Here is a 26,849-nt window from a genome sequence, read left to right as displayed (position 1 = left end):
TCAGAATTCTGACTTTTTAATCTCAGAATTCCGAGTTTTTATCGCGGAATTCTGATTTATTAAGTCGGAATTCTGACTTTTTATCTCAGAATTCTGACTCATTAAGTCAGAATTCGGACTTTTTTTATCTCAGAATTCTGATTTATTAACTCGGAATTCTGACTTATTAAGTCGGAATTCTGACTTTTAATCTCAGAATTCTGAGTTTTTATCTCAGAATTCTGACTTATTAAGTCAGAATTTTGACTTTTTTATCTCAGAATTTAGACTTTTTTATCTCAGAATTTAGACTTTTTTATCTCAGAATTCTGAATTATTAAGTCGGAATTTTGACTTTTTTATCTCAGAATTCTGACTTATTAAGTCAGAATTCTGACTTATTAAGTCAGAATTCTGACTTTTTTATCTCAGAATTCTGTCTTCGAATTAAGTCGGAATTCTGACTTATTAAGGCGGAATTCTGACTTTTCACAGGGCCCACACCTGAGCCTTGCCTGGCTCCGCCCCCTTTTGACCCCAATCCTTTGATCTTCATGACCTTTGACCCAACCTGTCAATTTGATGTGAGCGGTATGCCTCTATCTCTCTTGTGTTTGAGCAGGGAAATCTCGAAAACGGTGCTAGATTCTGCCCTCCAAGACCGGAACTGGGAAATCCTGCTTTTGACCATTAGCTACACCAAATTCAAAGTAATAACAAAATGTCTGGGGGGAAAACTGCGTTTATTAAAATGTGCAATACAAGCATATAAAGATTCAAACAGCAGCAAGGGGCAAGTGCTTTTTACAAGCAACTGCTGAGACATTGGATGACTTACAGTAATTAAGTTTAAAATTAATGTGAATTGAAAATATTTCGTAGAAAAACACAACACAAAAAACAATGTACAGTTCAGTAATCAAAAATGAAATATAGAAATAAGTACACATGAGCATAAATACCAGAGTCCACAAAATTATATGAATCATAAATGTTATTTTCTTATAAATTAAATTATTTCTGAAGAATCTTACCATGTAAGATCATAATAGCACAAAAAGTACAGTGAAATAAATGATCCACTTCTCTACCAGATTTTATTAAAATGATTAATAAACAACCAGAAAGTAAGTGATACTGTCATAGGACTAACAATGACATCATAATTTCATCACAAAATCACTGCAGATTCTTCATTTTTGGAGCTATTACCATAAATGAAAGTGAAAAAGGTTTGAAATTGGACTTTACATCTATAGTTGATCCTCCCACTCCTAAAAGTGCTGGAGATGTATACTACTGACAACCTGCTCCCTTTAAGCTCATACACGACATTTTAAAATATGGCTCTTTGGTGAGGAGATTTAATGGATAAATTTGAAATGAAAAACATAGCATGCACATACAGTAACAGATGTTTAAGTTTAAGGGTGAATCTTAAACATATACTATCCGTTTTAATAATGTTCATTACTCGTGTGTTCTACAGCATATTCCTGAATAGCAATAGATGTCATGTAAAGAACAGCTTCAGTGTAGACCAACTTCAAATGATATTTCATTCACAAACCATAAATAACATTACTCCAAAAACCAGGCTCTCTTAAATTTAATGGCACCTTCTCAGAATTCACAAATTGTAATGTTTACATACCGTATTGCATATGGCGTACATTTGCCTCAAAATTTACAGTTCTATTACTATAAAGTTATTCTTATTTTACATTTCAATTTATTATTGAGGGGCGGCATGGTGGTGTAGTGGTTAGCACTGTTGCCTCACACCTCTGGGACCCGGGTTCGAGTCTCCGCCTGGGTCACATATGTGTGGAGTTTGCATGTTCTCCTCATGTCATCGTGGGGTTTCCTCCAGGTACTCCAGTTTCCCCCCACAGTCTAAAGACATGCTGAGGCTACTTGGGGTTACTAAATTGCCCATAGGAGTGCATGTGTTTGTGAATGGTGTGTGAGTGTTCCCTGCGATGGGCTGGCCCCCCATCCTGGGTTGTTCCCTGCCTTGTGTCCATTGCTTCCAGGATAGGCTCTGGGCCCCCCGCAACCCAGTAGGATGAGCAGTTTGGAAAATGGATGGATGGATGGAATTTATTATTGTGATCAGTCACAATCCTGGATCTGTGTGCCTGCCCAGATCTTCCCAATAAGCAGGTAACTTTCTCTGGTCAAACTCACCAGAGTTTTAGCACCTGCAGCTAATTTCTCCAGTACCTCTATAAATACTCCTTTGTTGAATTTCTGAGAGCTATAATCTGTGTTGTGATTCTTCTGTGTATTCTGACTCTGTTTACCAATTGCATTCCAATTCCGGTTTATGACAGTCTTGATCTGGCTTTTGACGTTTCGGCTTTTCTCGACGGCAATTCTTAGATTCTGGTTCAGCTACAGTACATTTTCTGAATAAACCATGGATCCCTCTGTGCAGGGTTTCCCACGCCCCCATTCTGTACAATTATACCCAAGGTAGCAACAGTGCAAAGGAACAAGAGAACATCATGTAGAGTTTTAGGACTCTGACAACTGCAGGTAGCTGGGAGATGTCGTGTCAGTTTCTGCATTTCTTCGGTGCAGAAAAGATTGCAAGAGACTATTGTTATCTGTCAGTACTGTTACACGAAATGAAGGTGGGACAAGGAAGGATGATTTCTGAATTTTTCAATAGAGAAAGAGAGATGCTGCTGTTCCAACCCCCTTCCTCGCCCAGGATCTCCTTGCCATGCGTGTTAGTACACACAGAGGTTGGGGAACTTCATCTCATAAACAGGGACAGATCGTTCCTGTTGTTGCCCCGCAGTTAAAGTGCCAGATGGACTGGGGGGAGGCCTGGGTTTCAAGAAAAACAATTTCGCCCAATCAGATCACACAATTTATACAGCATGCAATGCCTCGTATATTTACGTATTTGGTTCTGCTTTTCCAACGGTTATTGTAGAGCAATGCATACCTGATGGTGAGCTCAAAGATTTGATTGAGTTTGCTCTGCAGTAATGATGCCTGAAAAAAAGATTTTTTTTTCAAAATGTTTTATAAAAAAAAAAAGTCAAAATACTTGACTTTTCTGTGCAGTTAAGAGGAGCTCGGTAAAAGGAAACAGTAGTTATACTAACATACTAAATTGTTATTCTAAATTGTTAGATTTGTTACAAAAATATATTTGCAGTTATTTTGTTTTAGTAATTAAGTAATTTAGTACCCCTCATGACCAGGATAACTGGTTAGTAGGTGAAGGCAGCTTTTAACGGAAGACCCTGTAGCTGACCCGAATGAGTACTGGTGGAGGTGTGACGAGATTCCAAGCAGGGATAAGATCACTGTACATGACACCGAGGAACATAGAGATTTATTTATAAAAAAAAAACAGAATGCCTACTCGAGCACCACAGTGGGCAGCTATTTCCTCAAAGGGGGCCTTCTGGAACTTCTCCACCACTTGTTTTCTGCGTTCTCGTTCTTGCTCTTCTGTACCAGCATTATTCACTGAAGAATTATCAAGGCAGATCTGTGAGCATGGTCACTATTGATGAAACGCGTGCCATTTAACATAGAATGCGTTTTAATAGTTTTACTTGTATCATTTTAGGACAGTAAATATATTTTTTATCCTGGTCTTCTCTATTTAGCAACACCAAAACCAATAATAATAACTCTGTATAAACGCATTTGTAAAGCCAGTTCTCTGCATTAATCATCCCTACAAAATAACTCACCAATGGCCTTCTTCAAAATTTCAAATGTGATCTCCTCTGCAGGAGTGCACTGCAACAGTGAAGAAATGCGGATTTAGTACAACACCAAGATGCTACTGAAGGGATGCCGGTCACACAGCTACTAAATGACAAAAAGCTGAACTTCATATATTCAATATCCAGGTCAGGGGTATAGATAGAAAGAAATTTGCCGGGCCCCTGACGAAATGTCACCTTGGGGCCCCCTGCTTGGGTTGGTACATTCAATCTGAAGAAATACAGATCCCATGGTAGACAGAATTTGTCTAACCATGGCGGGAGGGTGTTAAATCTGCTAGGGTATCCATGCCTCTGATCCAGTGACTTGCTCTTTATCTAACCACCTTTTTTTCTGGGCTGTTGCTGGAGTCTACTTCCATTTGCAGGGAGACAGTGTCCCCAATACTCTTCCTCTTCGAAAGTCTGTCCTCATCTGCAAATAATACATAAAGACTTTCCCTCATGAACCAACCATGACAAACCTACAGCCCGTTAATGTAAACTATGACAATTACAGAGAGCATCTGTAATGTCCCATTAGCAACGGACATTACCTGTGAATTGTGGAATGTATGGGGTGGCCAGTCTTTCTGTGTTGTATCCACTGCCTCTCAGAACGTCTGTGATTTTGCTCTGAAGGAACAGAACCCCTCCTTCTACATTATCCAGTGTCTTGGGGATTCTAGTTAAAAGGTTTCAAGAGTTTCAAGAATCATGGAATGGCATGAAAGTCATCCAAAACCTCAGTTCCAGAGAGAATTGCCAATCATTGTGTGATAGTAAGCTTTTTGTAAGCAAATATGTCAACTCAGATATAACATATCCATCTGCTGGTTTTCAGATATGAGGCTTTTTATGAGATATATTTTGATATACAAATGATAAATGGGTAGACAGTTATCTGTATCCATGAAAGGCAGTGTGGATGCTGCAAAATGCATCTAAACTGAATCACTGCGTCACTGCCAGCTAGGAAAAAGACATGAAAAAGACCTCATTAGCCAGTGAAGAAGGCACTTCCAGGATCCCTAATACATTCAGTTAAACTTTCTCACATTAGTGCAGCACCCTTAGTAGCTGTTCCTGCTGTTTTTGAGCTTAGTTAGTAAAACAGCATAGAGATGCATTTACTTAAGAAGACGTATACACTCACTGGGGATTTTCAGTGAAGACGTCCTCAGGCAAAAGAAACGGAACGTCCTTCTGTCGATTTTCAATAACCTGAATGGAAACAGATGCGAATGTCAGATTATTTAACTGCTATTCTTCACACAACTTAGGTAATAACATCATTATCTGTTAGCCAACACATAAGTGCTAGATAATTTGCTTATGTGGAAATCTTGCAGAAGAAATCAACATTAAGTTTGATACCTCTTGACTTAATAGTAGGACATGACGACATTTATTGGGATTTATAAATCCACTTTCTGAACCAGTAGACTACCAGCGGCTGTGTGGTCCTGCAGTTGCACACCTCATGGACATGCTGGCAGAAGGTCGGCACAGTGGTCAGCTGGCTGATGACGTTCAGGTAGGCAGCGCACAGGGCATGGATGGCACAACGATTGTACACTGGCAGGCCGTCCTCATTGGCCAGGACCAGGTCCTTGAAAAGACACATGCAAAACCGGACAAAACATCTCAAATATGCCAAAGGGGACCGCCTTGGAAAAAAGCTTAGGCTTCCAGGAGGATGTGTACCTGTAGGGCCAGGGTGAGACGGATGAGATCCACAAGTACCTCTTCATTGGCCAGCTCCATGCTGATGAGGGCAAGCAGGGCATACAATGCCTCGAAGTGTGGCCTGGTGCTACTCTCCTCTTTGCAGGACATGAAAATGTGCCGGTAGAGATGCTGGGAATGCTGCCACCCAAAGGCCATAGAGGTCATTGCATTACGGCGAGGACCATTTGTACTGCTGATTGTTATGGTATGTTATTCATCAATGTCCTTATCTTACTGTATCAGGAGAGCTACTCTCAAATTCTCAAACTGGTTTTTATCCAGTCTCAGAAATATAGCCTATGGTTACCAGCTATAGAAGAGAGAAGGATTAAGAAGCACCTTATTCATGAAGAGATTGTCCTGCCGAGAGCATTTGTCTACTTTCAGCTTCAGCAGGGAGATGTCAGGGATGATGCTGTGAATACATAAAGTAAGCAGAGTTTCAGTGTCAATACGTAAAGATTATTGTCTCATTTTCGGATAAGTCGTAACGTGTTCTGTGTTATGTGTGACTGAATCATTTGCCAAAAACCGAAACACTGGTTTCCATAAGAGATAAATGGTAAACGCGTTTTACAATTTTTTTTTCATACCGTGGTAAAGCACAAGTAATTGAAAGCACGGTTACTGAAACCACAGATAAGGGGGGGTGTTATGGTATCTCTTTAAAAATGTCAAATACGGTGATGAACGTTTTTTCCAGCATCATTCAGCTTTAGTGTAAACTCTTTATTGTTAATAGCTCAGCTACTTTTAAGATTTCGCGGATGTTAAAATCGTTTTATATTTAGTTAAGCACATGTAATATTCATTTTATTAATCATTTATTGGGTGCCCTGGCCCCCCATTGTCTCCCAGCAGGTTGCTGGATTGGATTAATGAGCCCATCACTGTGTCATTGGCATCTATGCGTGACTAGGAACGATGTGCTTTTTATTATTATTTTCATTGCTTTAAAATTGTCATGATAGTCTTACTTGTATTTCTAAGTATGATCATGTCCAACCATGTCACACAATCCTGTCCTTGACATGCACGATGCTCTTTGCTCTTCATCTGAGTATTTCTCAGAGGATTCTGTTGCGTCTGTGAGATCTGTGAAGTCCGGAGCGTACCATCTGACCTGATAATGCAGAATTTGGGTCGATTGTCATGCCTATCGATGAGGCTGACCAGGATCTCCAGGACCAGGAGACGGACCTCAGCGTCCTCCATCAATGCAGAGGAGAGCAGGGGGTCCAAAAAGGAGCTGGGCAGAGCTGTCAGCATGTTAGTGGCCCGGAAGCCTCTTGTAACCTGGGGATATGAGGATGGAGGAGACAACAAACACTCACAATAGGAACTTTAGCTAGCTATGAAGGGATGTATAAGTCGTACTAGACAATTATACAATTTTTAACATGAGGAGAGTTGTTATTAATTTCTTGCGTGATTTTTCTCATAATTTTCTTTAATGTTTATAGTTTATGGGCTTTTGTATGGTTTATAGGTTTTTTTTCTGGAAACCTAGTATTCAGGCTGTTTTTTTCTAGAAAAAACAACAACTGTTGTAATGTTTGTATCCATGTCATCCCATCTTCTTTTCACTTTTGACCTTAGTACACATTGAGAGAGCACCTCCAAAAGTGACGGCCACATAAATCATTCGATTTTGGTCACCGAAATTTACGTCTAGGTTGATTGTAGCTTTTCTTGATTCTGAGAATTTTCTAGAATCACAGAGGCTTCATTCTGGCTGCTGGCTCCCAGCAAACATCCTGACTTTCTCAGGAGGCGAAAAACCAGAAAGAGAGGAAGACACTGCCTATTTCACTGAAATACAAATACTGTACCTGTTCTTAAAACATATATATTAATAGTCTCTTCTTTTGATACAAAACTAATAATACTCACCTGCAATAATGACTTCAGCAACATGACTTGTATCATTCTGCAGTTTTCAACCCTACGGTCAAAACACAGTCAAATTATCCAAATGAAAACCATACAGAGATAAGCCAGTGATGCCAGGGGTTGTCCTGTGACATAAAGGCACTATGTTAACAGTCAGATCATTATGCTGGAAAACTACAGTCCTACTGGTTAATATTTAGTGGAGCAGTGGCAATAAGTCTCACCCTGAGCTGGCAGATCCAAAGGCCGGGTACATTCCAGGAATGGGAATTTTGCCCATGATGAACATCATGACCTCTGAGCACTGGTATGTAGGCAGGGTGTTGGCAAATGACCCTTAGGGCGCAAAAAGCAGACACACTGTCAGAAGGAGAGCTAGAGGTAACATGCTCATAGAGTAGTTATGCTACGAGGTTTGGCAAAAGTTAAAATTTAAGTTCCATGAAAAGAACAACCCAAGGAACAAAAGTCAGCGAAGGTGAACTAAGGGTTCTGACGGTGCAGCATCAGTGACAAGCAAAGCATTTTTCGAACAATGTAGGGTTTCTGTTGATGAATGTTCCGTTGATGAGCTACTTTTGGAGAGGAAAGTGACATGGGCATATAGTATTACCTATTGTTATTATTGATGCATTATCTATAATATTTTTTCATGTATACTATAAATAGGCACTGCAACCCTCACCAAAGAAAGTAGGTTATTGTATATAAGTAAATAAATTTAGAAAAATGATCAGTCATGTTGTTATAATTATCCAGGTTTTATAGCACAACAAGGCTATGGAGTGGGTTTAGAAATGTACGTTGTATGAATAATAGTGCAGTCATTAGTTCAAATGTCACTTTTATTCTGTAAATATTAAAAGAATTTGGAAAATCCTCCATTTAGCATTTGCTCTTTATAGCAAATTCTTTGTTTTTAGAGTTTAATTTTAAATTGTGTTCTATGTCTGGAATCTTAAGGTACTGAATTGTACCTCAAGCCAACGGACCACTGAAGCTGTATGATATTTCAATGAGCGTCACAAACTAGTGCGTTCATTCGTTATTAAGAACCATTGTGTTTCCATCCATCCATCCATCCATTTTCAAACCGCTTATCCTACTGGGTCGTGGGGGGTCCGGAGCAATGGGCACGAGGCAGGGAACAACCCAGGATGGGGGGCCAGCCCATCACAGGGCACACTCACACACCATTCACTCACACATGCACACCTACGGGCAATTTAGCAACTCCAATTAGCCTCAGCATGTCTTTGGACTGTGGGGGAAAACCGGAGTACCTGGAGGAAACCCCACGACGACATGGGGAGAACATGCAAACTCCACACACATGTGAGGAGTTTAATATGACAGGCTTTACAGCAGTCCAATCTTAAGTACGTGTTGTCTGTGTCTTACCTGTATCTAAAGAAATCAATCAACACCCTTCTGACCAAACAGTACCATGGTATATCACATTTTAATGATCGCAGGCCTCGTACCAATCATCTTGATCACCGCCTCCTGCAGCTGCCTCTCCTCGTGCACCTTGACCTTGAGGCCACCGTCGCCACAGGAGTCGTAGTAGCCGGTCAGTTCGTAGTCCACGCTGAAGCGAAGCTGTTTCAGCAGGGTGTTGAACACCTCCAGTACGGTGGGCCCTGGGGAAGGGAGCCGCGGGGGTGGACTCTTACAGACAGCAGCTCAGAGCCAGGGATATTGGGATATAATTGCGGAATTTGGCACCTACTGAGAAAGATTATCACTCAATGTGACAGCGGGAGAGAGGCAGAGTTATATAAAGTGATGTGGAGAGGGAGGAAGATAAAATCCTGCATAAGGAGCATAATCTCACTTCCTTATTCAAGATCAAATCTAGTAATTTTGCCTTTATTGATATATAATTGCCAATAAGTAATTATTTTCTTTAATAAATGATTAATGATACCATGAACAAAGCCTGAAAGAATGTTAGTATATGTTTCATCCTAGTAGCTATTCTCAGAGTCATTGTTATAATTAGACAATATAATTAAAATGAAACATACCCAGTAGTCATTTAAAAGCCTTTAAGCAGTGTTATTCATCAGTAGGGGGGGCTTGTTTGTCTGGCAATTCTAATTTGGTTATACTTTTATCAGATGAGGCCTGGGGTAGTTGTCTCCTAGTTGTTTTTCAAAAAGATTCAAAAACAGATGGATAGTCTATTATTACAAAGTAGCCCTTAATCCCAGGCTGATAATAATGGAATTCTGACCATCCTGAAACTGATGCAGGTCAAAGAGTTTTTTTGTTCTGAATAATAACATATGGGGTATTAGTGGTGAGCGCCCTCTAGTGGTCAGATGTCATAAATAAATGTAGCTAACTAAGTGCACCATGTTAAGGCACTTGCCAATGGAGCCGCTGGCCTCTATGGCAGCTGCTTCAGAGAGCACCTCCACTATCCCAGCTCGCACTGTGGCAGAGTTCTTGCTGTTGGCATCTAGGTGCCCCAGAAGCTGCTGGATGACTAGATGGGAATGTTGGGACTGAGAGTAGGAAAAAGGACAAAAGGGAGACATAAAATGGGGCATGGAAACGGAGAAAGATAAAGGGGGAACATTTTACTTCAGGCCATGCTTTTTAGTAATTTATAGTAATGTATCTCATAACAAATAATAATGCATTCATAAAGCATAAACATGGCTATAAATATTTATCAAAAGGCATAACACATTATAGCCATGTTCATTATGCATTATGAATGCTCTATGAAGCTCTCATCTATAATGCACTATAGATAATGCAATATAGAGTAGTGTAATGTATGGTAAGTATAAGCATTAAGGATGCTTTGTACTGCATTATAGATGAGAGCTTCATAACGCATTCAAAATGCATAACGAACATGACTATAATCCATCCATCCATCCATTTTCCAAACCGCTGGTCCTGCTGGGTCGCGGGGGTCTGGAGACTATCCCGGAAGCAATGGGCACGAGGCAGGGAACAACCCAGGATGGGGGGCCAGCCCATTGCAGGGCACACTCACACACGCAATTTAGCAAGTCCAATTAGCCTCAGCATACTTTTGGACTGTGGGGGGAAACTGGAGTACCCAGAGGAAACCCCATGACGATGCATGCAAACATACAAACTCGGCACACATGTGACCCAGGCGGGGACTTGAACCCGGGTCCCAGAGGTGTGAGGCAACACTGCTAACCACTGCACCACCATGCCGCCCCCACAACTATAATGTTATGCCTTATTATAAATATTTATAGCCATGTTTATAATGCTTTATGAATGCATTATAATGCATTACGAATGTGTTTATAAATTACAATAACATGGCCTTAAGTAACATGTTACCAAAAAAGCAGACTTGGAGGGAATCAGAAGTCTTTTGCTACTAATATAGTTTTAGACCGTTATATCTGTTATGTTTGCTGTAATTGTGTATGGGAAGAACACTATTATGTGCATTGATTTACAATTGGCAATAAAACATTAAGCAACACAATAATGTTTTAAAACAGAATAATCATGGAACAGTTTTGGGTATTTTTAAATTAAATAATATGAGAAAAAATTAAAAAAGAAAAATGAAAATGTGCATATCCTGCAGTTACCCAGGTGTTGGGTAAGCAAGTGTACATATCGTCCACGCTGTTTCTGAAACTCCCACGGGAGAATCTTGTACTTTTCCCTGAACCTTTTTCCATCTGTATTTTTACAAAGTAACACTCTGCGCATCAGACATGCAGCTGACCTGGATCGAGTACATGATAATTTTGAAGCAGTGGCAAGCAAAGGTCTTGCCCTCCCAGAGAGAGTGGCTGTCGAGATGCCTGGAAAATAAACAAGAGAAGATGATGCACTGATGGAGAACGAACTCACTGCAATGAACTCAAAGAGCACACTCCCACGTCGTTCCAATTTTGAACTGGCTGCTAGCCATCACTCAGTTTCATAGCATTTTGCCATGAGGTTATGTATGATTTAATTTAAGTCATTAGTTTTAGCTGAATACATGGTGCCCCCAGCACAAACTCACATAAGCACTGGCGTGATAGCATTCTTGATGTTGCCATAAGCCGCACGTCCCAGAAGCTCCCGAAAACATCGTTCTGTCAGCTCAGCCGCACTGTCTGCATCCCTCTCAGAGACTTGTGATGGTGGCAGCGGTGGGGGTGACTGGCTGGGGGGGGGCGTGAGGTACATGAGTCATCATTACACGTGTGTCAGTACACGGGTGTCGTGTGATCAAATGTACTTAGTCACTTGATCGCCTACATGCGACAGCCCCCGGCACAGTCATCGCTGTGACACAAGCAACAAGAATTTGTCATTTTTCAATCTCTATCGTTCCCCAGCGGGGAGGCGTGCATGGAAAAAAAAGGCCTCAGATGCACAATATGCCTTGGCTTCCTCCGACAGCGCCTATAAATCCCTTTTGAACTGACAGTCTTACTTTAAATACATCTCTACCTTCATAAAAATTCCAGTCGATACATATTGGCTTTTTCTCTTTTTTCTCTTGACAAATTTTACTCCCATTTCACTTCTCTTGATAGCTGCATTGTGATAATGCAGCTATTAACAGTTACAAATTGGAATTCTGTGCTGTCTATTTATTGTCCTGTTGATTATTGTTTGTATTGTATTGTTTTTTTTTTGATTTTGTTACTGCACTTTGTAGCGTCTTATATTGGGGTAAATCCTGTCAACCGCCTTCTGCAACTGCACAAATCATAGAATGTTTACATCTCTGCACTATTTATTATCTCTGCACTTTTTATTTACTGTCTGTTTGCACCTTGCACAATCTGTTACTGTGATGTTAAATGTACTATATGTTACTATATGTTGCACCGGGGCCATGGAGAAACGTTGTTTCATCACTCCTTGTACATGTATGATGCTGCTGATGAGAATAAAGTAACCTTGAACCTAGATAAATTAAAAACGATTAGTAAGATAAGATATTATGGTAAAACTTTCTATGAATGCTGCATATACAAGAATCTATAAACACATTTATAACACATTATAATACATTAATAAAGCATTATAAACATGGCTATAAATATTAAGAAAAAGGCATAACACATTATTGCCATGTTTATTATGCATTATAAATACTTTATGAAGCTCTCAACTAGAATACACTATAGATACTGTACCTTCATAATGGAGTACAAAGCATCCTCAATTCTTATACTGACAATTATGGAGCTTATGAAGTATTATAAACAACATTATAATGTCTTATGAAGACACTGTTAGGTTTTACTAATTATACCAACCATTATAATGCATTATGAATGTATCTATAATACATTTTAGATGAAAGCATCAAGTAAAATGTTACAGATATTATTAAGATTTTATTTGTCCAATTATTCTAAAAAGTGAGATGAGAAAAGGCTAAATTTTTTCCTGCTGTTTTAGATCATCGAAAGTAAATCCATCTATACATTCGTCTATCCATCTATTCGTATTCGAATTGCTTATCCTGGGCAGGGACCTGGAGCCCATCCCAGGCTGCACAGAGCACATGGCTGGTGTAGGAAATTTGATGCTTTAATCAAAGGCTTTGTAATGATATACAGCAAACCACTGATGTATAATATTTACCACATACCACATGTAAGTTTTGGAGTTCCACTGCATTTTGCTAAAAATTGCCTGAAAAGTAATAATTAATTGTGCAAAGTAAAAATGTAATTTGATGCAGTGTGACAGCCTTCAAAATAACTCTTCAAAGTCAGTCTGCACTCTCTCGGGGACACTGACACCATTCGTGTTAGGCCTTCACATTAATGTTATTACCAGCTTATGAAGAAAAACACTGAAAGAGGCAATGAGATGCAATCTAGAACGATCTGTTTGGTTGTGAAGTATTACTCCTCTAATATTCCTCACTTAAGAAATGTAACAGCCAGCTGAAAATCGTAAATTTTACTCTGTGTCTGTAATTCTTGCAAAGCTCTTGCTGTTTCATTTGTCAAATGAAACAGTTCAATAATATAGTATATATCATTTTGTGAGCATTTCAAAAGATAATAGATTTCATCCTTACGTTACAGTACTTTAGGGTACATTGCACTCCTTTTGTCAGTCACATTCATCTACTAGTATATTCAATCACAATGATAAACAGAAAATGCCAGAATCATCATTATAACCGTATGAGGACACCAACCTCTCTCTGCCCCCTTCCTGCTGGAGGTTGAACAGCAGCGACGGTACAATCTTATCCATGTGTCGTGGGTCCCAGATGTTGGCCTGAAGCTCATCGTTCACAGTCTTCCTCACCACTCCCTGCAGACCCCGGATCCCCGCCATGCGGATCCTTGGAGACGGACGGGGAGATCTCGCTGACTTCACACTAGATATGCTTTCGACTTTTGGATAAACATGCAGCAAGAAAATGTCCTGAGAGACAAAGCTGGGGTGACTGAAGGATCTCTCTGTGCAGTGGGCAAATAGCGTTCTTAGAAACATAAACAGGATCGATTTTAACAGTTATGAGGTAAGTTAACTAAGTAACTTTGGCATAAATCTGGTTTAGCTGCTTAGAAACACAGCCTAAGGTCAAAAACTCTTCTACATGACTCACTTTGTCCGGATTTCAGGGTCGTCATGCGTGGAGTGACACATTTCGCTGAAGCGGAACACAAAGAAATCATAGCTGCGATGATATGAGGGAGTGTCTTCCTCGATGTTGGCAAACTTCACGAACTAGATGGATAAAAGGGTTAAATACTTATCGCCAAAAGAGTTCCGTGTACAGGACACCACAGGACGGCACAACTGCAACTGTAATCCATTACATTTTATTGTGCGTCATCTGAATTATGCTTCATGGAATTAATATCAAAAAAATCAAAAAATAGTTTACGTACTGTTGCAAACAAGTTGCAAATCAGCTATTCTTTTTGACAGCGGTGGAATCAAGCCAAATTTTACAGGTGAACAACCCTATAAATGTATCCATCGAGCCCTTCAGACCATGCAAATATATCTCATATAAAATTTCCCTTTATATTTTAATAAACGGACGCACATCAGACTAGACAGAGCTAAAACAAATTTGCAATGAGATATTTAAACACGGCGCCATGACAGCTCAGCCGGATCCAAACACAGACTTTGTTTCTGCTGAATGCTGCAGTTTCTCGGCGAGCTGGTCTCAGATTCTTCCACCTCCCAAATGGATGCCCTTTAAGAAACTTTGATTTGTCCTAGTTGAGTGAATCTGAGCAGGACCCCTGTGATGAACTGGTATAAAGCAGAAGCCATGCCATGCTGTGACCCAAATTCAAGAACCGCCTACCGAAAATGAGTCGATGGCATTTTATGAAATAGCCTGGACACTGTAGCTTTCTTGTTATGACAAGGAAGAAGAAAAGTCCGTCTAGCAGTTCATCTTCTCCGTCCATAAAATTCTTTCTTAATTTCAGAGTCTTTTATGCCATTCAACCAGGAGTAAATGAGATATCAAAATAAGAATTTGCAAATATAAATGCTTTATTTAGGATGCAAACCGATTACCTCTTTATCTCAGAGGAGAACTAAATGTATACAGTTTGCAATGAAAACTGTTACAGTTTGTAACATTTCAAAGCTTATTTTTTAGGCCCCAAGGGAAATAAATAAAAAGGCTACAGCAAAAATGATATCATCTTCCCGTAATATAGCAGCATTCCTGCCAACACCTAGAGCATTTTGTTGTGCTGTCTATTTAGATGCCGTAAGGGATTCCTGTACATATCAGAAGTGTAGCTGTGAGCCCCTGACTGGCTGGCCTAGATCCACCAAAGCAATCTCTCTTTAATCTTTCAGCTCCATATCTCAGCCTCTTAGAATAACTACAGCATGGACATGGACAAATGCGGAAAATATAAAGGAAACGTAACAGTTCTGGTTGTTTCTTTCTTGAGAGGTTTGTACAACATCTAATCCAAATTATTTCTTTGATGGATATTTTGATGACTGTCAGATAATGTCAATTACACTGCTGAATTACACTTGTATACCTAAAAATATGGTTATGTGTAACAAATGTTGCATATTTAACCTATAGGCTATTTTTTTAAGTTTATTGATAATCTGAATGCCTTTTAGTGTGATTCATTTGTTCCCTCTTGCCACTTAGCGTGGTGATCTGTAGTAGTGGCAATAAAATACTCTCCGTATCCAAGAAGCACAATTGTATGCATTGTATGTTATATTGTACAAATATTTTACTATGAATTTATAAGTATCCAGACAAGGTTAGATGAACAACCAAAATGTTGCCCTTTTTTCCAAATAACTTTTTTGGAGTGTGTGTAAGTATGCATTTCCTGTGCCTTGTGTCCTGTGTTTAATGGGATAGGCTGTCAGCCAACACCGCCATAGGTTGTTGGGAGATGGGTGGGTGGATGGATCGATGCATGAAAACTTTTGGCCAGTCATTCCACAAATTAGCATTATACCCTCTGGACAAATTGATAGAAGGCGAAAAGAGGTTTGAGCTTGTGAAGTGGCCTTTCTTTCACTATCCTCTCAGCAACTTCAATGAACTAACATTAGAGAGGTGATGTCAGCGGCTTCTAGCTGGGAATCTGTGTGGGAGAAGCCGCGGCAGGGTGGTACCGCGAGCCGGAAAAGCGCCACCCACCGAGTTCGTGCCCAGAATCTGCAGGTTGGGCTTATCGGCCTCCAGCAGCTTGCGCACCATCTTCAGGAAGCTCTCCACAAACAGGTTGATGCTCTGGCAGTGGCAGGCCATTAGCAGCTGATCCAGGGCCTCCATGGCGATGCACACGTACCTGGAGAAACAGGCAGAAGCAGCTCTTCAGCTGGACCCAGCTAATCATTTTTTGTGCTAGGCGTGTTTACCGAACATTATGGAAACGTTGAAAGGGTCCGGTGTTCCTGATGTTCCCAGAATGCTATCCCAGTACTACAACTATATATTACTATCCATCCCTACATTTTCTATAACTGCTTATCTTGTTCAGGGTCACGGGGGGTCCAGAGACTACAGGTGCAAGGCTGGGAGCAACCCATGATGGGGTGCCGTTCCATCGCATGCTACACTCATGCACCAGTCACTCACACATGCACAACTGCAGGCAGTTTAGGAACTTCAGTTAACCTCAGCATGTTTTTGGACTGTGGGGGGAAACCAGAGTACCCGGATGTAACCCCACGACGACACGAGGAGAACATGCCAACTCAACACATGCATAACCTTGCTGGAGACTCAAGCCCTGGTCCCAGAGGTGTGAGGTGACAGGGCTAACAACTGCCCCCAAAATAAAGCTAATATTGTATGAAACAAAGGACCTGGAAGAGCAGGGGTTAATACTGTGGCATTTCTCCTCTAAGGTCATGGGTTCAAAGTTGGATGAAGTATGGACTATTATGAAATTTTATTTCTCAACATTAATTACATTAATAGCATGCTCATTAAATAATGTTACCATGCCAACGTTGACAGAACCTTTGTTAAAATGTAAAATGCGGAAATTGAATTGGTTCTCTGCCAATTTTGAGAAGATATTTACAAAGTTCTGGAAGTGTTCCCTGTTAGCTGGGAATGAGGCAGCAGCTTTTAGCAAATGCAAAGCTAAATACCATTGCTGCCCACTGCGTGTGTGTCAAGATAAACAATGGGTTTCCTGCTCAATGCCGATCAGCAGGGTCTGTTTGCCTATTTACGGTACTGATTTTGCTTGTGTTAATGTCTCTTAAGATGCTCCCATAGGCTCAGCACACCACACACATTTTCAATTTTGTATTTCCTGGCTGATCTTGCTAAAAATCAGCCGCAGATTAAAGTAAGTAGTAAATTGTCAGGGGTTATTAGGTTAAAATAAAACTAATTTTCATTGCTCTACTTGGAAAGGACCAGTAGGTTTTTTTTTTTTTTTGGAAAGGTAAGTGCTGGAATATAGTACCAAATTTTTTTAGGAATTATTTTAAATTTATATTCCACTTGAAACCTTTTAAAATAAATAATTAATTTCTGGTGTTTGTGATAGCATAGATTTTTTTTTCTACACAATAAACCCACAATTTATCGATAGCTCCTAGTGCAATGCAAGTACTGTAAAAGATTTTGCATCTTCATGTTTGTAGCATAATTAGCATTTCAAATCATACACATAGTGTGGTCTGTTGCTCTTTGCTGAGAAAATATTATTATTATTTTATTTCCCAAAAAAGGAATTAAACTTTTAAGCTCATAAAATTAAAAAACACACATTTTTTGTGGAACTGAAGGCTATTTTCTTAGGCGTGACTTTTCAGCGCCCCGCTGTTTACCCATATCTGTGTCGGGCCACATCGCGGGATAGCCTTTCCGACAGGTAGGCCCCAATGCGGTCCAGCTTCTCCGGGGCCGAGAGGGCGTAGAAGGTCAGCTTCTCCATATTTGCTTTTACTAGTCCATCCTGAACACGCAACAGCAGGACAGAATATATATTACTTTTGCTTATTTAACAGACCCTTTCATCCAAAGCAAAGCACAACTGAGTCAGCAGAGTCAGCCAGTCCCTGGAGAAATTGAAATTAAGGGTTTTGCTCAAGGGCCCAACAGTGAAAGCACTGAAAGCCAACCATGGGACTTGAACTGGTGATTGATTACAAGCACAGAACCACACACCACCCGGTTATTGTATTTATACACTCCAGAAGTATATATAAATTATACCGATGGCACAATATCATTTTTCGTTTGCGATAGTGATATTAAAATTTTGAGTATATGCTGATACTGATATCAATTGCTTTTTAACAATTTGTCACCCCAGATTTTATAATTAGGAGTCCATTTTGGACCACATATACTACCTTTTAGTCACTTTAATACAGTATATATGTTGCCAACAATGTCCACTGGCCTTAACAAAACCATTACACATACAGCACTATGTAAAGAAGCAGATCTGCATTAACACTGCTCTTAATGTGGAGCCCATAACAACTATAACTATAACGACAAACCAATGCCTTCACCACTGCGAGGAGGAGAATTCAAGAAAACGAGTAATACTACTGCTTCCCATTACTCTGTGAACAACAGATTGTACCCGATTCAGTGTCTACAAATACAATGGCTTTACTGCTTTCCTTGCCCATGAATTCTTCTTTCATGTCATGGGGATTTGTAGGCTGTGAAGGCAGAAAGAAACCCTGTGGGCTGAGGTGCTGATAACAGGGATGCTAATAACAGGGATGCTATTGACACAGCTGCGAACAGCCTAGACTCAGACCCATGATACTGAATCCAGAGCTAACAGGGCCCTGTAAGCAACCAATGAGAGGCCTGCATGAAGCAATGGACCATCCTGAGATTCTGATTTATATTTTGTAATATTTTTAAGTGTTCGGTGATGCGTACAATGTTTTGGAGTGAGAATTTTTACGCCAAATCCTCCAATACAAGTAGAGTTATCTGAAAAAGTCCTATAAATCAACAACTTCTTGAAATGAAATTTAAATTTAAATTGAAATTACGACACAAATGTAAATTTATGCAGCTGGGTTTGACTGGGGCTAAAAACTATATTAAAGCATAGGCATTTATTTCTGGCTGAAAACTTTAACAGTGGTGACAGGCCTTAATTTCTGGTTTTCCTCGTTAATTACATGGTAGAGGAATACTCTATCTGAAGAGCAGCATTTAAAATGTTACAACTTCAAATAAAATAACATGCTTTTAAGATCTCTGACATAAAAAATGACCAGACTGCGAGGTGGTATGACATAAATGATGGGAAGCAGACTGAATTACCTCTGGGTCTTCCGGAAAGATGTTATCAACGAGCCTCTTGTATCGGGGTCTCAATGCCCCACAGCAGCCACAGACCCCTTTAATATACCGAGGAAATACAAAGACATGCATGTCAGTGAAGTGTTATTTGTGGTGACATTAACTCCTTGTTGGATAATTGTTGACTACTCAAACAAACACGTATCGTATATTTTGATTATTGATGATTGCTACATCGCAGAACTTGTTGTACTTGGACGACAGAAGAATCCATGCTGGCTTATCGAGGTCATATTTGCCATCACAAATCTAAGGGAGCAAAGGAATTAACTCAACTTTGGACTTTGATAACACAAATTTCCTCACAGAAATCCCTCTGTGCGGACGCTCAAGTTCATATTACCCAATTTACTTACGTAATGTCACACACAGATGTATCTATGCCACGGAAAACATTTACAATGGATAAAAAAACACAACAGGTGACCAATGTGCTCAGATGATTATTCTTTTAACAGAAAACTGATACACAGAAAAGTGACTCTGGGTTCCACTGAATACGACAAAGACTCATTGATGAAACGCTGCAGTTTACTGTTCTTCTTGCTGTACTTAAAGCAGAAGATTCCAGAGCAAGTCCCAGATAAGAGTCTTTATCAAATTAGCATCTCTTTCGTTGCTTTCCAGAGGTGAGGCTATAATCATTACCTACACACCTCACAATCGTGCCTTCACGAAGTCAGTGGGTGGGTGCGTGAGTCACCAAGGAGACCGCTGCCGGGGTGTCAAGCATCCGAGCCACAGGGATAGTCCCACTTCCCCACAAACATGGGACATCAGGATGCGAGAGGTAGTTCATACTGTTAGGAGTTCCACCCACTCATTTGAAAACATCACTTTCCGAGGAAAAAAACGGCGATAGCATTATAATTACTGATTCAACAAGTATCATGGTAAGATCTAGCTCTGACGAGAGAATATGAGCTCTGGATCTAGTGGGAACATGCAAGAGAAAGGTGAGTTTGAAAGGATTCAAAGGAATGGTGAGCTCAGACAGACCATAAGGGGGAGGTTGGATGCAGCCTCCACAAGCCTGTCATGTGTATCTTAAACATTAATAATTACAGATACACACACATAAAGTTTACAAAATGGGAAACAGGAATTTCTTTTTAAAACAGACATAACTGTGCATGACCCCATACGTTATGTACTGTAAATCACATGTAGACCCCATGTTGACATTTATATTTTTCTATTTATTCCATTTATTTGTGTGCACTTTGCTGTGTATCGGCTCAGCTTGTGACACGGCTAGAAACAGAGAAAAACAGATCATAAACATAATATTCCAGCTGGTGTAAAACCAGAGCTGATGCATCATTGTTGGTGATCATAAACAGTGACACGAAAATGATTTTTATCCATCCCACTGTGGTTCTGTGTCAAGCTACAATGAGATACAGCAAAACAGAATCTATAGCGAAACAAACAACTTAGCTTTCAGCTCTGGCACCAGTGCGGCGAAGATGCCCTATTTGGCTACTGGGAGCCTGCATTAGTGTACATTCAAAGGCTTCACTAAGAACTTACAGCAGAAGCCATGTTTAGTCATTGGTCCGGCTATTTGCCCATCAGCATTTTCATTTCACAGGTTAGCATCAGCGAGGATGAAGGTCCCCCTCATAACAAAGACCACAAAAACACAATTTGGATTTTACAACCAGTAACAACGCCAGGCTCATCGGGACTACTCAGAAATTCTAGCTGAGAACCATCATTTCAAAGTGTGAAAATTAGTTAGTCACTATGCTAAAATGACTCACATAAATCTGTGCTTATTTTACATTCAGGGGATTTTTTTTTCATCCAGTATGCCATGAAGAATTCTTCAGTATTATAAATATTGTAGAGAAATAAATTATCTAAGACAAACATGGCATTTTATGAAAACGGATCTTTGTGTTTCCTTTGTCTGCCAAAAAATGCCTCTTGACTGTTCGTTTTAAGCCAAGAAAAGGCATTTGCTACATATATTTTCCCAAAATAATGTTGCATTAATTCTTCTGAACGGGTATATATGTAGGTAAATATTACTGTTAATATTCAAAAACATAGCTAATCTGAACACCATTTTTCCTGTAGGTTCATTCCATCCATCCATATATCCATCCATCCATATATCCATCCATCCCTCCAGTTCAGGATTATTAGTGAGAACTAATGGTTAGCCATCTCAGTAGGATATGATCATCCACCCATCTACTGTACCAATCACTACAGTATGATGAGTGGGGGGTGGGGGGTGTTAATTCCAGATCCTGCCAGCACTGGGCACAAGGTAGGGGCACATCCTGCATGGCAAGTCAGTCCATCCAAGTGGAATGCGCCTCTTTTTGCTTATTTCCTTTCAAAGTTATGCAGTTTCTTCCTTCCCTAATCTATAAATCTTCTATGTCAGTCCTCGGCTTTCGAGTGGAAATGCCTACTGCAGCTAAAAAAGCAGGAGGGAAATATGCAAAAGCCAGCTGCGTCCTGCTCACTGCTCCTTACCTTATGAAGATCATCTGCTGGCTTCGGATACTGTTTGGTGCCACAATTTACACATTACACCCCAGTGTCTGTTAATATCAGGTAAACTGGCTCATCCAAACCATGTATTATTTCACAGACCAGAAGAGTGGTGAGTACGTTTTAAAAAGACTCTGATCATATTTTTAGCAAAGTTGAGGTCTTTGCTGAAACTGCAAACTGCAATGTTATGATTTAGGTCCACTATTGCCTCATATGTAAAGCAAATATGATATGGGGCATTATATAATCAAGAGGTGTATATCATATTATGGGGGCGGGGGGGGGGGGGGGGGAGAGAGTGTGGTGGTCAGACAACTGACATCTCTGACATTACAGATACCTGTGTTGACATTCTGGACAACATTGTCGATTGGTGTGACCTGAATCACTGGCAGCTCAACATTTCTATGAAGACCTGGTGGCAGACCTGGGGAAATCACGGTCTCTGGTCACCCCCCGCCCCCTGTCCATTCCAAGAAAAGAGCTGGACATTGTCCAAGACTACAAGGATTTGGGTGTCCACCTTACAGGTAGCTGAGTGTCCACCTTACTCAATGCATTAATTAACCACAAACTACATCTTAATTACAAGATATAGTGAATATGTACTTAGCAGCAAGTCATTGTGCTTACTGTTAACTTAAAAATTACTTAAACATCATTTTAAAGTGTACATAGTCATTATCTACCTACTAGATATTGCTGATTATAATTAAAGTACTTGCATAGATATAGGTATCTACTTTTAACCAGCAAATACTTCAGATTAGTACATTAATTAATACAACTAACTGATAAGTTCCCACGTATCCATTTACTTTACTTTTTACCCTTTATTAGTTGTGTCCCCTTCAAAAAAAAATTCAAGACATTTCTATTCACACTCTGTTGTCACAGTCAATATCTCTTAGCATCTTTGCGTGGTCCACTTGGAATTTGTTTTATTTCTTTTCTTCTAAGAGGGCAACTAGGAGGGCTAGAGCATGAAGTAGCTGTAGATAAAAAGCCCTCTCACCCCCATACCGATGTTCAATGAGTTAAGAGAGGTTTCTGAGCCCACCTCACCATGGTTTAGCATTTGCTGGTTCAGAAGGTTCAGAATGTGCTGTTTATGTAAATGAAATAAAATCCAGACACAAATTAAGATGCAAATGTATAAAAGCATATCTGTCAAAAACAAACCAGTATTGTCATTATTGTGGAATGCTGTGAGGAGTGAACCATAGTACTGCATTATCACTTGATGCAACTGTTCTTCTGTGACTCAAATATACTTTAAAAGAATTACTTGCAAGAAATAAATACATGAAGAGCTTCATGAATAGAGGAGGCAGAAGATAAATGACATTTACTTTAGATCTGATTACACATGCCTGGGAATGATTATATATATCAGCGTGTGACACATCTGAGTTATTCTACTGTAAGGTTTATATATTATACAGTATGTTGGATTATGTCCAAAGTGATATATTCAGGGGCGATTCAAGGATTCTTTTGTGGTAGGGGGTATAGGAGAGGCCATAATTCATACAGAGGGGCCAACATTACCATTAGCCAATGATATGTTTTGAATCGATGAGTGACAGCGGAGGGGGAACTCCAAGAGCCAATCAGCTCTCGGCTGGTGCCAGCACCCTTCTAGCCCCGCCCCTGTATATACCCCAGCATATATGTGCATGATTCACATTATGGAGGAGCTGAAGCTGATAAGGCGACGCTATTAATAATCAGTGAAACTTTTCGACAGTGAGGTAATCCGTACACCGGAATCCCAGGAAGCCAAAACAGCAGGAAAAGAATTCCGGTCACCAGCAACGGAAAGCAGGAACATACTCCAGGGAGGCCAGCAGTGGCTGGAAGAATGTGGATCACAGACTTTTCATCCCTTTAAAGCAAAATGCCTCACATGTCTGCTACCTCTGTCCAGGGCAATTAGCTAGATTGGAGTAACCCATCCATTCCCCGAGAGGGGAAGCGAAAGCTGATTATCAATCAAAGACAAGGGAAAACTAATTTCCAGGGCTGAATGCATTAGCAAAGTCCTGCATTTATTAACCTCCTTCCTGCCAAGAGATAAAAGAACCGCTCCAGATAGAGCTGTCAGATTCATACAAGTGAACAAATTGAAAAAAAGCTAACATATGTGTGGTTATACACTATGAGGGACAGGATGCTACTATTTAATTTCCAATGGTAATCAAGCCACTGGATCTCTGTGTTTACCGTATGGTAGCTTGTCCGGGTCAATAAATGAGATAGTGGGTTGTAGAGAATCAAAGGCCTAGTAATGTGATAGGGATCTGCAACATGACTATGAAGATGCAGTGGGGTTAATCTGGTTCTGTTGTCATATCTCAGATAGCATGCAGGTTACCTCTGAATCACTGTTTAGAAACTGAGCATAGCATTGCAACAGTCAGCTCAAGAAGGAATACATGTATATCATTTATGGCAAATGTTTATTTCTGAAGGACCAGATCAGTTTGCATGTCCGCAGAGATGGAAGACATTCCGATAGCATAACTTAGGTCTCCTTCGTGAATGTGAATATCCACTGAAGAAATACGGAATAAAGAATATTTAAAATGTAGTAACTCATATACACCAGACCTGCACGATCATTATATCTTTAATAAGCATTTATAAAACATTTATACAAGCAGCGGGTATCATATTGCTTTTAATTTTTAGTAAATGGCAGAATGTGAGATTTGACAAAATGTAGACTGTGTTCTGTGACTGACTTCTGATCATAGCAAAATTTAAATGTGATGTAACAATGACCAATTGTCTGGGCTCCCATTGTTTGTGTGGTAAAGAAGACATTTATATTAGTAAGCAAGCAAAACCTAATGATTTTAACATTTACTACAGTCGAGTGCAGTCTTTTGATGGAGAGGGGAAAAAGGAGGTCACTTTTAAACCGTTCTTATGGGGCAGCTTACTAAGCATGCTGGCATCCCATGTGTTAATGCTGCTGTATTCAGTATCACAATTGGCACCAAAGGGTTCAGTTAATCTCCAGGGTTGACTGACGCAGTGACAGGTTTGCTTTCTTCAGGAGGTTCAGAGGCAGGAAGGGGGCAGGTCACACGCACCAGCTGTGCATCTGATCTAGGTTCAATATTTTCTGTCACCCCAAAATCATAATTACCTGTCTGAATGACACGCGACAAGTGGTACGACGGACTTGGAAATATAGACAAATAACGCAACTGGGCTGCCGACTTTTCAGCACTCCTGTGCCATTATTTGACAAAGAGACGAAAATCACATTTCCAATTTCTTCCATTTCAGTAGAAATACACTCAGAAGAAAAAACAAATTCATTCTCAAACCTACTGATGGAGCTTCCCTGGCCTGACCTCAATACAATACGGATTGGAACGGAGGCTACAACACAGAGAGACAGTTTGTAAGAACAAGTCTCACTTTGGAATTTCACGGAAGAAAGCATTCTACGGCAGTCACGTAAAATCACAACATCAGTGTAACTCATAAGCACAGAGCAAGTGGCGCATTACTCAAACTGTCATGAGGAATGGCACTACTGAAATGCTGACACAGAGGGGAAAATCTGTAATATAATTTGTGTTATTGCTCAGACATGTTACGTAGGCAAGCAGAAAAGCCATTAGTTTTGAGCAGCTTAAATACCTTATTAAAAACATCACATATATTGCTACAAGATATTCGTCTCCATCAATTACAAAATAATCAAGCAGATGAATTATTTTTTTTTAAATGACTGCGTAGAAAGTCTTATTATTTAGAAGTATGTCGTTATTTTAACACTTAGGTAATACAACACAGTTTATTACAAGAGCATAGAAGCATAAGTAATCTCGCTGATGGGAAAGCTTTAACAGTGATTCAGAACTGATAGAGGAGAGTGAAGTAACTCAAAGAGTAGTGTGCACTATAGTGATGAAACATGCAAGCATCTACTGATGAAGACTGATGAAAACTGTCCTTACCATACATCGATAGGAATGCAGGCGAAGTTCCCTCCGCTTTTCGACTCGAGCTCTTCTGCCGTAGCCGAAGAGACGCTCACATGCGCACGCTCGGGAGACATGCAGGCGCACACACACATACGCGCGCGATCACACCGCCAAGCACCCTGCGTGTGATCAGACTGAAATGACCTTGGATTTACCCAGTAGCGCCGCGGAAAGCTTAGCCTTTGAAGGACAGTGGTGATTTCACACACACAGACGCACACGTGGTCTCTGCCCTACAGGGACACCGCACACACGCGCGCACTCGTGCGCTCCCTCCCTAACCGGTGCATCGCCCCCCCAAGTGTTTGAATGCAGCCAACACACGGAGGAGCTTAGATGAGGAGTGCTCCTTCACCAGAAGAAGAAATAGGAGAGGAAATTAGTCACTCCTTCTATCTGATCTCCCATCAACCCATTTAAATCAAGCCTTAAGTCGCTGCTGTGATTCTGGCATCAAATCGGAAATCTTACACCGCTTCAAATACTGCTAGGTAAACAATCTCTGCTTATAAGATGGTCTCAGCAGCTGCTTTCTTTTGACTACTCAGTTCTTTACCTCCGTTTCAAGTGGATGTTATCATACATTTCTGTACGAATCAGATATAAAGAAATAAAGCCCCTAACCAGCAAGTTATCCTTAAACCTCTAGCCCAGTGGTTCTCAAACTCGGTCCTCGGAACCCACTGCCCTGCTTGTTTTCCAGCTCTAGCCAAAAATCACAACACTGCGTGCCGCTGTCTAATTTCAGCTCCCCTACTTTGAACTGAATATGCTTCTCTAATAATTAACTAATTCCCCAATGGTTTAATCACATTTTCCAGTTTGCATTAATTATATTACATTTCTCAATAACTCTTAGACAGCTTAGTTAATCTAATTGTTAAAACGGATCCGATGGACACAGTTCCGGGTACAGTTTATAATGATGACACAAGAGAACATCGAAGTGGCTCGTCGCAGAAGCGCATCTCTCATAATGCCCACGTCACCTGAGGCTTTATGGGAATACAGCCCGATTGTGCGATTTATTATTCTGAGATAGTAATCTGATGACAGTATTGTGGATTAAGTTGAATTTTTTAAAGGATATAACTATATCTTAAGCACAAGAGCTGATCAAATGTTTTATATGTAAGTTGGGTAGAATATACATTATGTATTTTTTATTATTATATTTTAGATCCTTAT

General features: G+C 40.1%; 1 protein-coding gene across 3 annotated transcripts; it reads right to left on the bottom strand.

Moving 5' to 3' along the window:
* Positions 1 to 715: 715 nt before the first annotated feature.
* On the bottom strand, positions 716 to 25,909 carry LOC125708046 (protein EFR3 homolog B-like). Of its 3 annotated transcripts, XM_048975528.1 has the most exons (23): positions 25,635 to 25,909; positions 19,102 to 19,178; positions 17,631 to 17,758; positions 15,979 to 16,129; positions 13,933 to 14,054; positions 13,516 to 13,665; positions 11,365 to 11,508; positions 11,080 to 11,158; positions 9,718 to 9,853; positions 8,825 to 8,983; positions 7,565 to 7,676; positions 7,341 to 7,392; positions 6,571 to 6,743; positions 5,787 to 5,862; positions 5,424 to 5,585; positions 5,197 to 5,328; positions 4,873 to 4,940; positions 4,274 to 4,401; positions 4,064 to 4,152; positions 3,702 to 3,750; positions 3,365 to 3,471; positions 2,939 to 2,988; positions 716 to 2,817 (listed from the first exon to the last, which is right to left on the bottom strand). In XM_048975528.1, exons 1-23 carry the CDS (start codon positions 25,639 to 25,641, stop codon positions 2,718 to 2,720), a joined length of 2,451 nt encoding a protein of 816 aa, XP_048831485.1. In that variant the 5' UTR covers positions 25,642 to 25,909; the 3' UTR covers positions 716 to 2,717. The 3 variants fall into 3 exon arrangements, with proteins under 3 accessions (XP_048831485.1, XP_048831486.1, XP_048831487.1); XM_048975529.1 differs by lacking the exons at positions 17,631 to 17,758; positions 19,102 to 19,178; positions 25,635 to 25,909 and having other exon boundaries at positions 13,516 to 13,717; positions 13,933 to 13,977; positions 15,979 to 16,115; XM_048975530.1 differs by lacking the exons at positions 17,631 to 17,758; positions 19,102 to 19,178; positions 25,635 to 25,909 and having other exon boundaries at positions 13,933 to 13,977; positions 15,979 to 16,115.
* Positions 25,910 to 26,849: the final 940 nt, after the last annotated feature.

This window comes from Brienomyrus brachyistius, chromosome 14 (assembly GCF_023856365.1).
Source record: "Brienomyrus brachyistius isolate T26 chromosome 14, BBRACH_0.4, whole genome shotgun sequence".
NCBI classification, from domain to species: domain Eukaryota; kingdom Metazoa; phylum Chordata; class Actinopteri; order Osteoglossiformes; family Mormyridae; genus Brienomyrus; species Brienomyrus brachyistius.
The sequence above is the reverse complement of the archived record's forward strand: the minus strand, read 5'-3'. Positions and strand labels throughout refer to the sequence as shown.

Coding starts and splice junctions, on each gene's coding strand:
- LOC125708046 (XM_048975528.1), bottom strand. Junction 13,666..13,932: donor GACCCTGAAATCCGGACAAA/GTGAGTCATGTA, acceptor TCCGTCTCCAAG/GATCCGCATGGCGGGGATCC. Junction 11,509..13,515: donor CAGGAAGGGGGCAGAGAGAG/GTTGGTGTCCTC, acceptor GCCCCCCCCCAG/CCAGTCACCCCCACCGCTGC.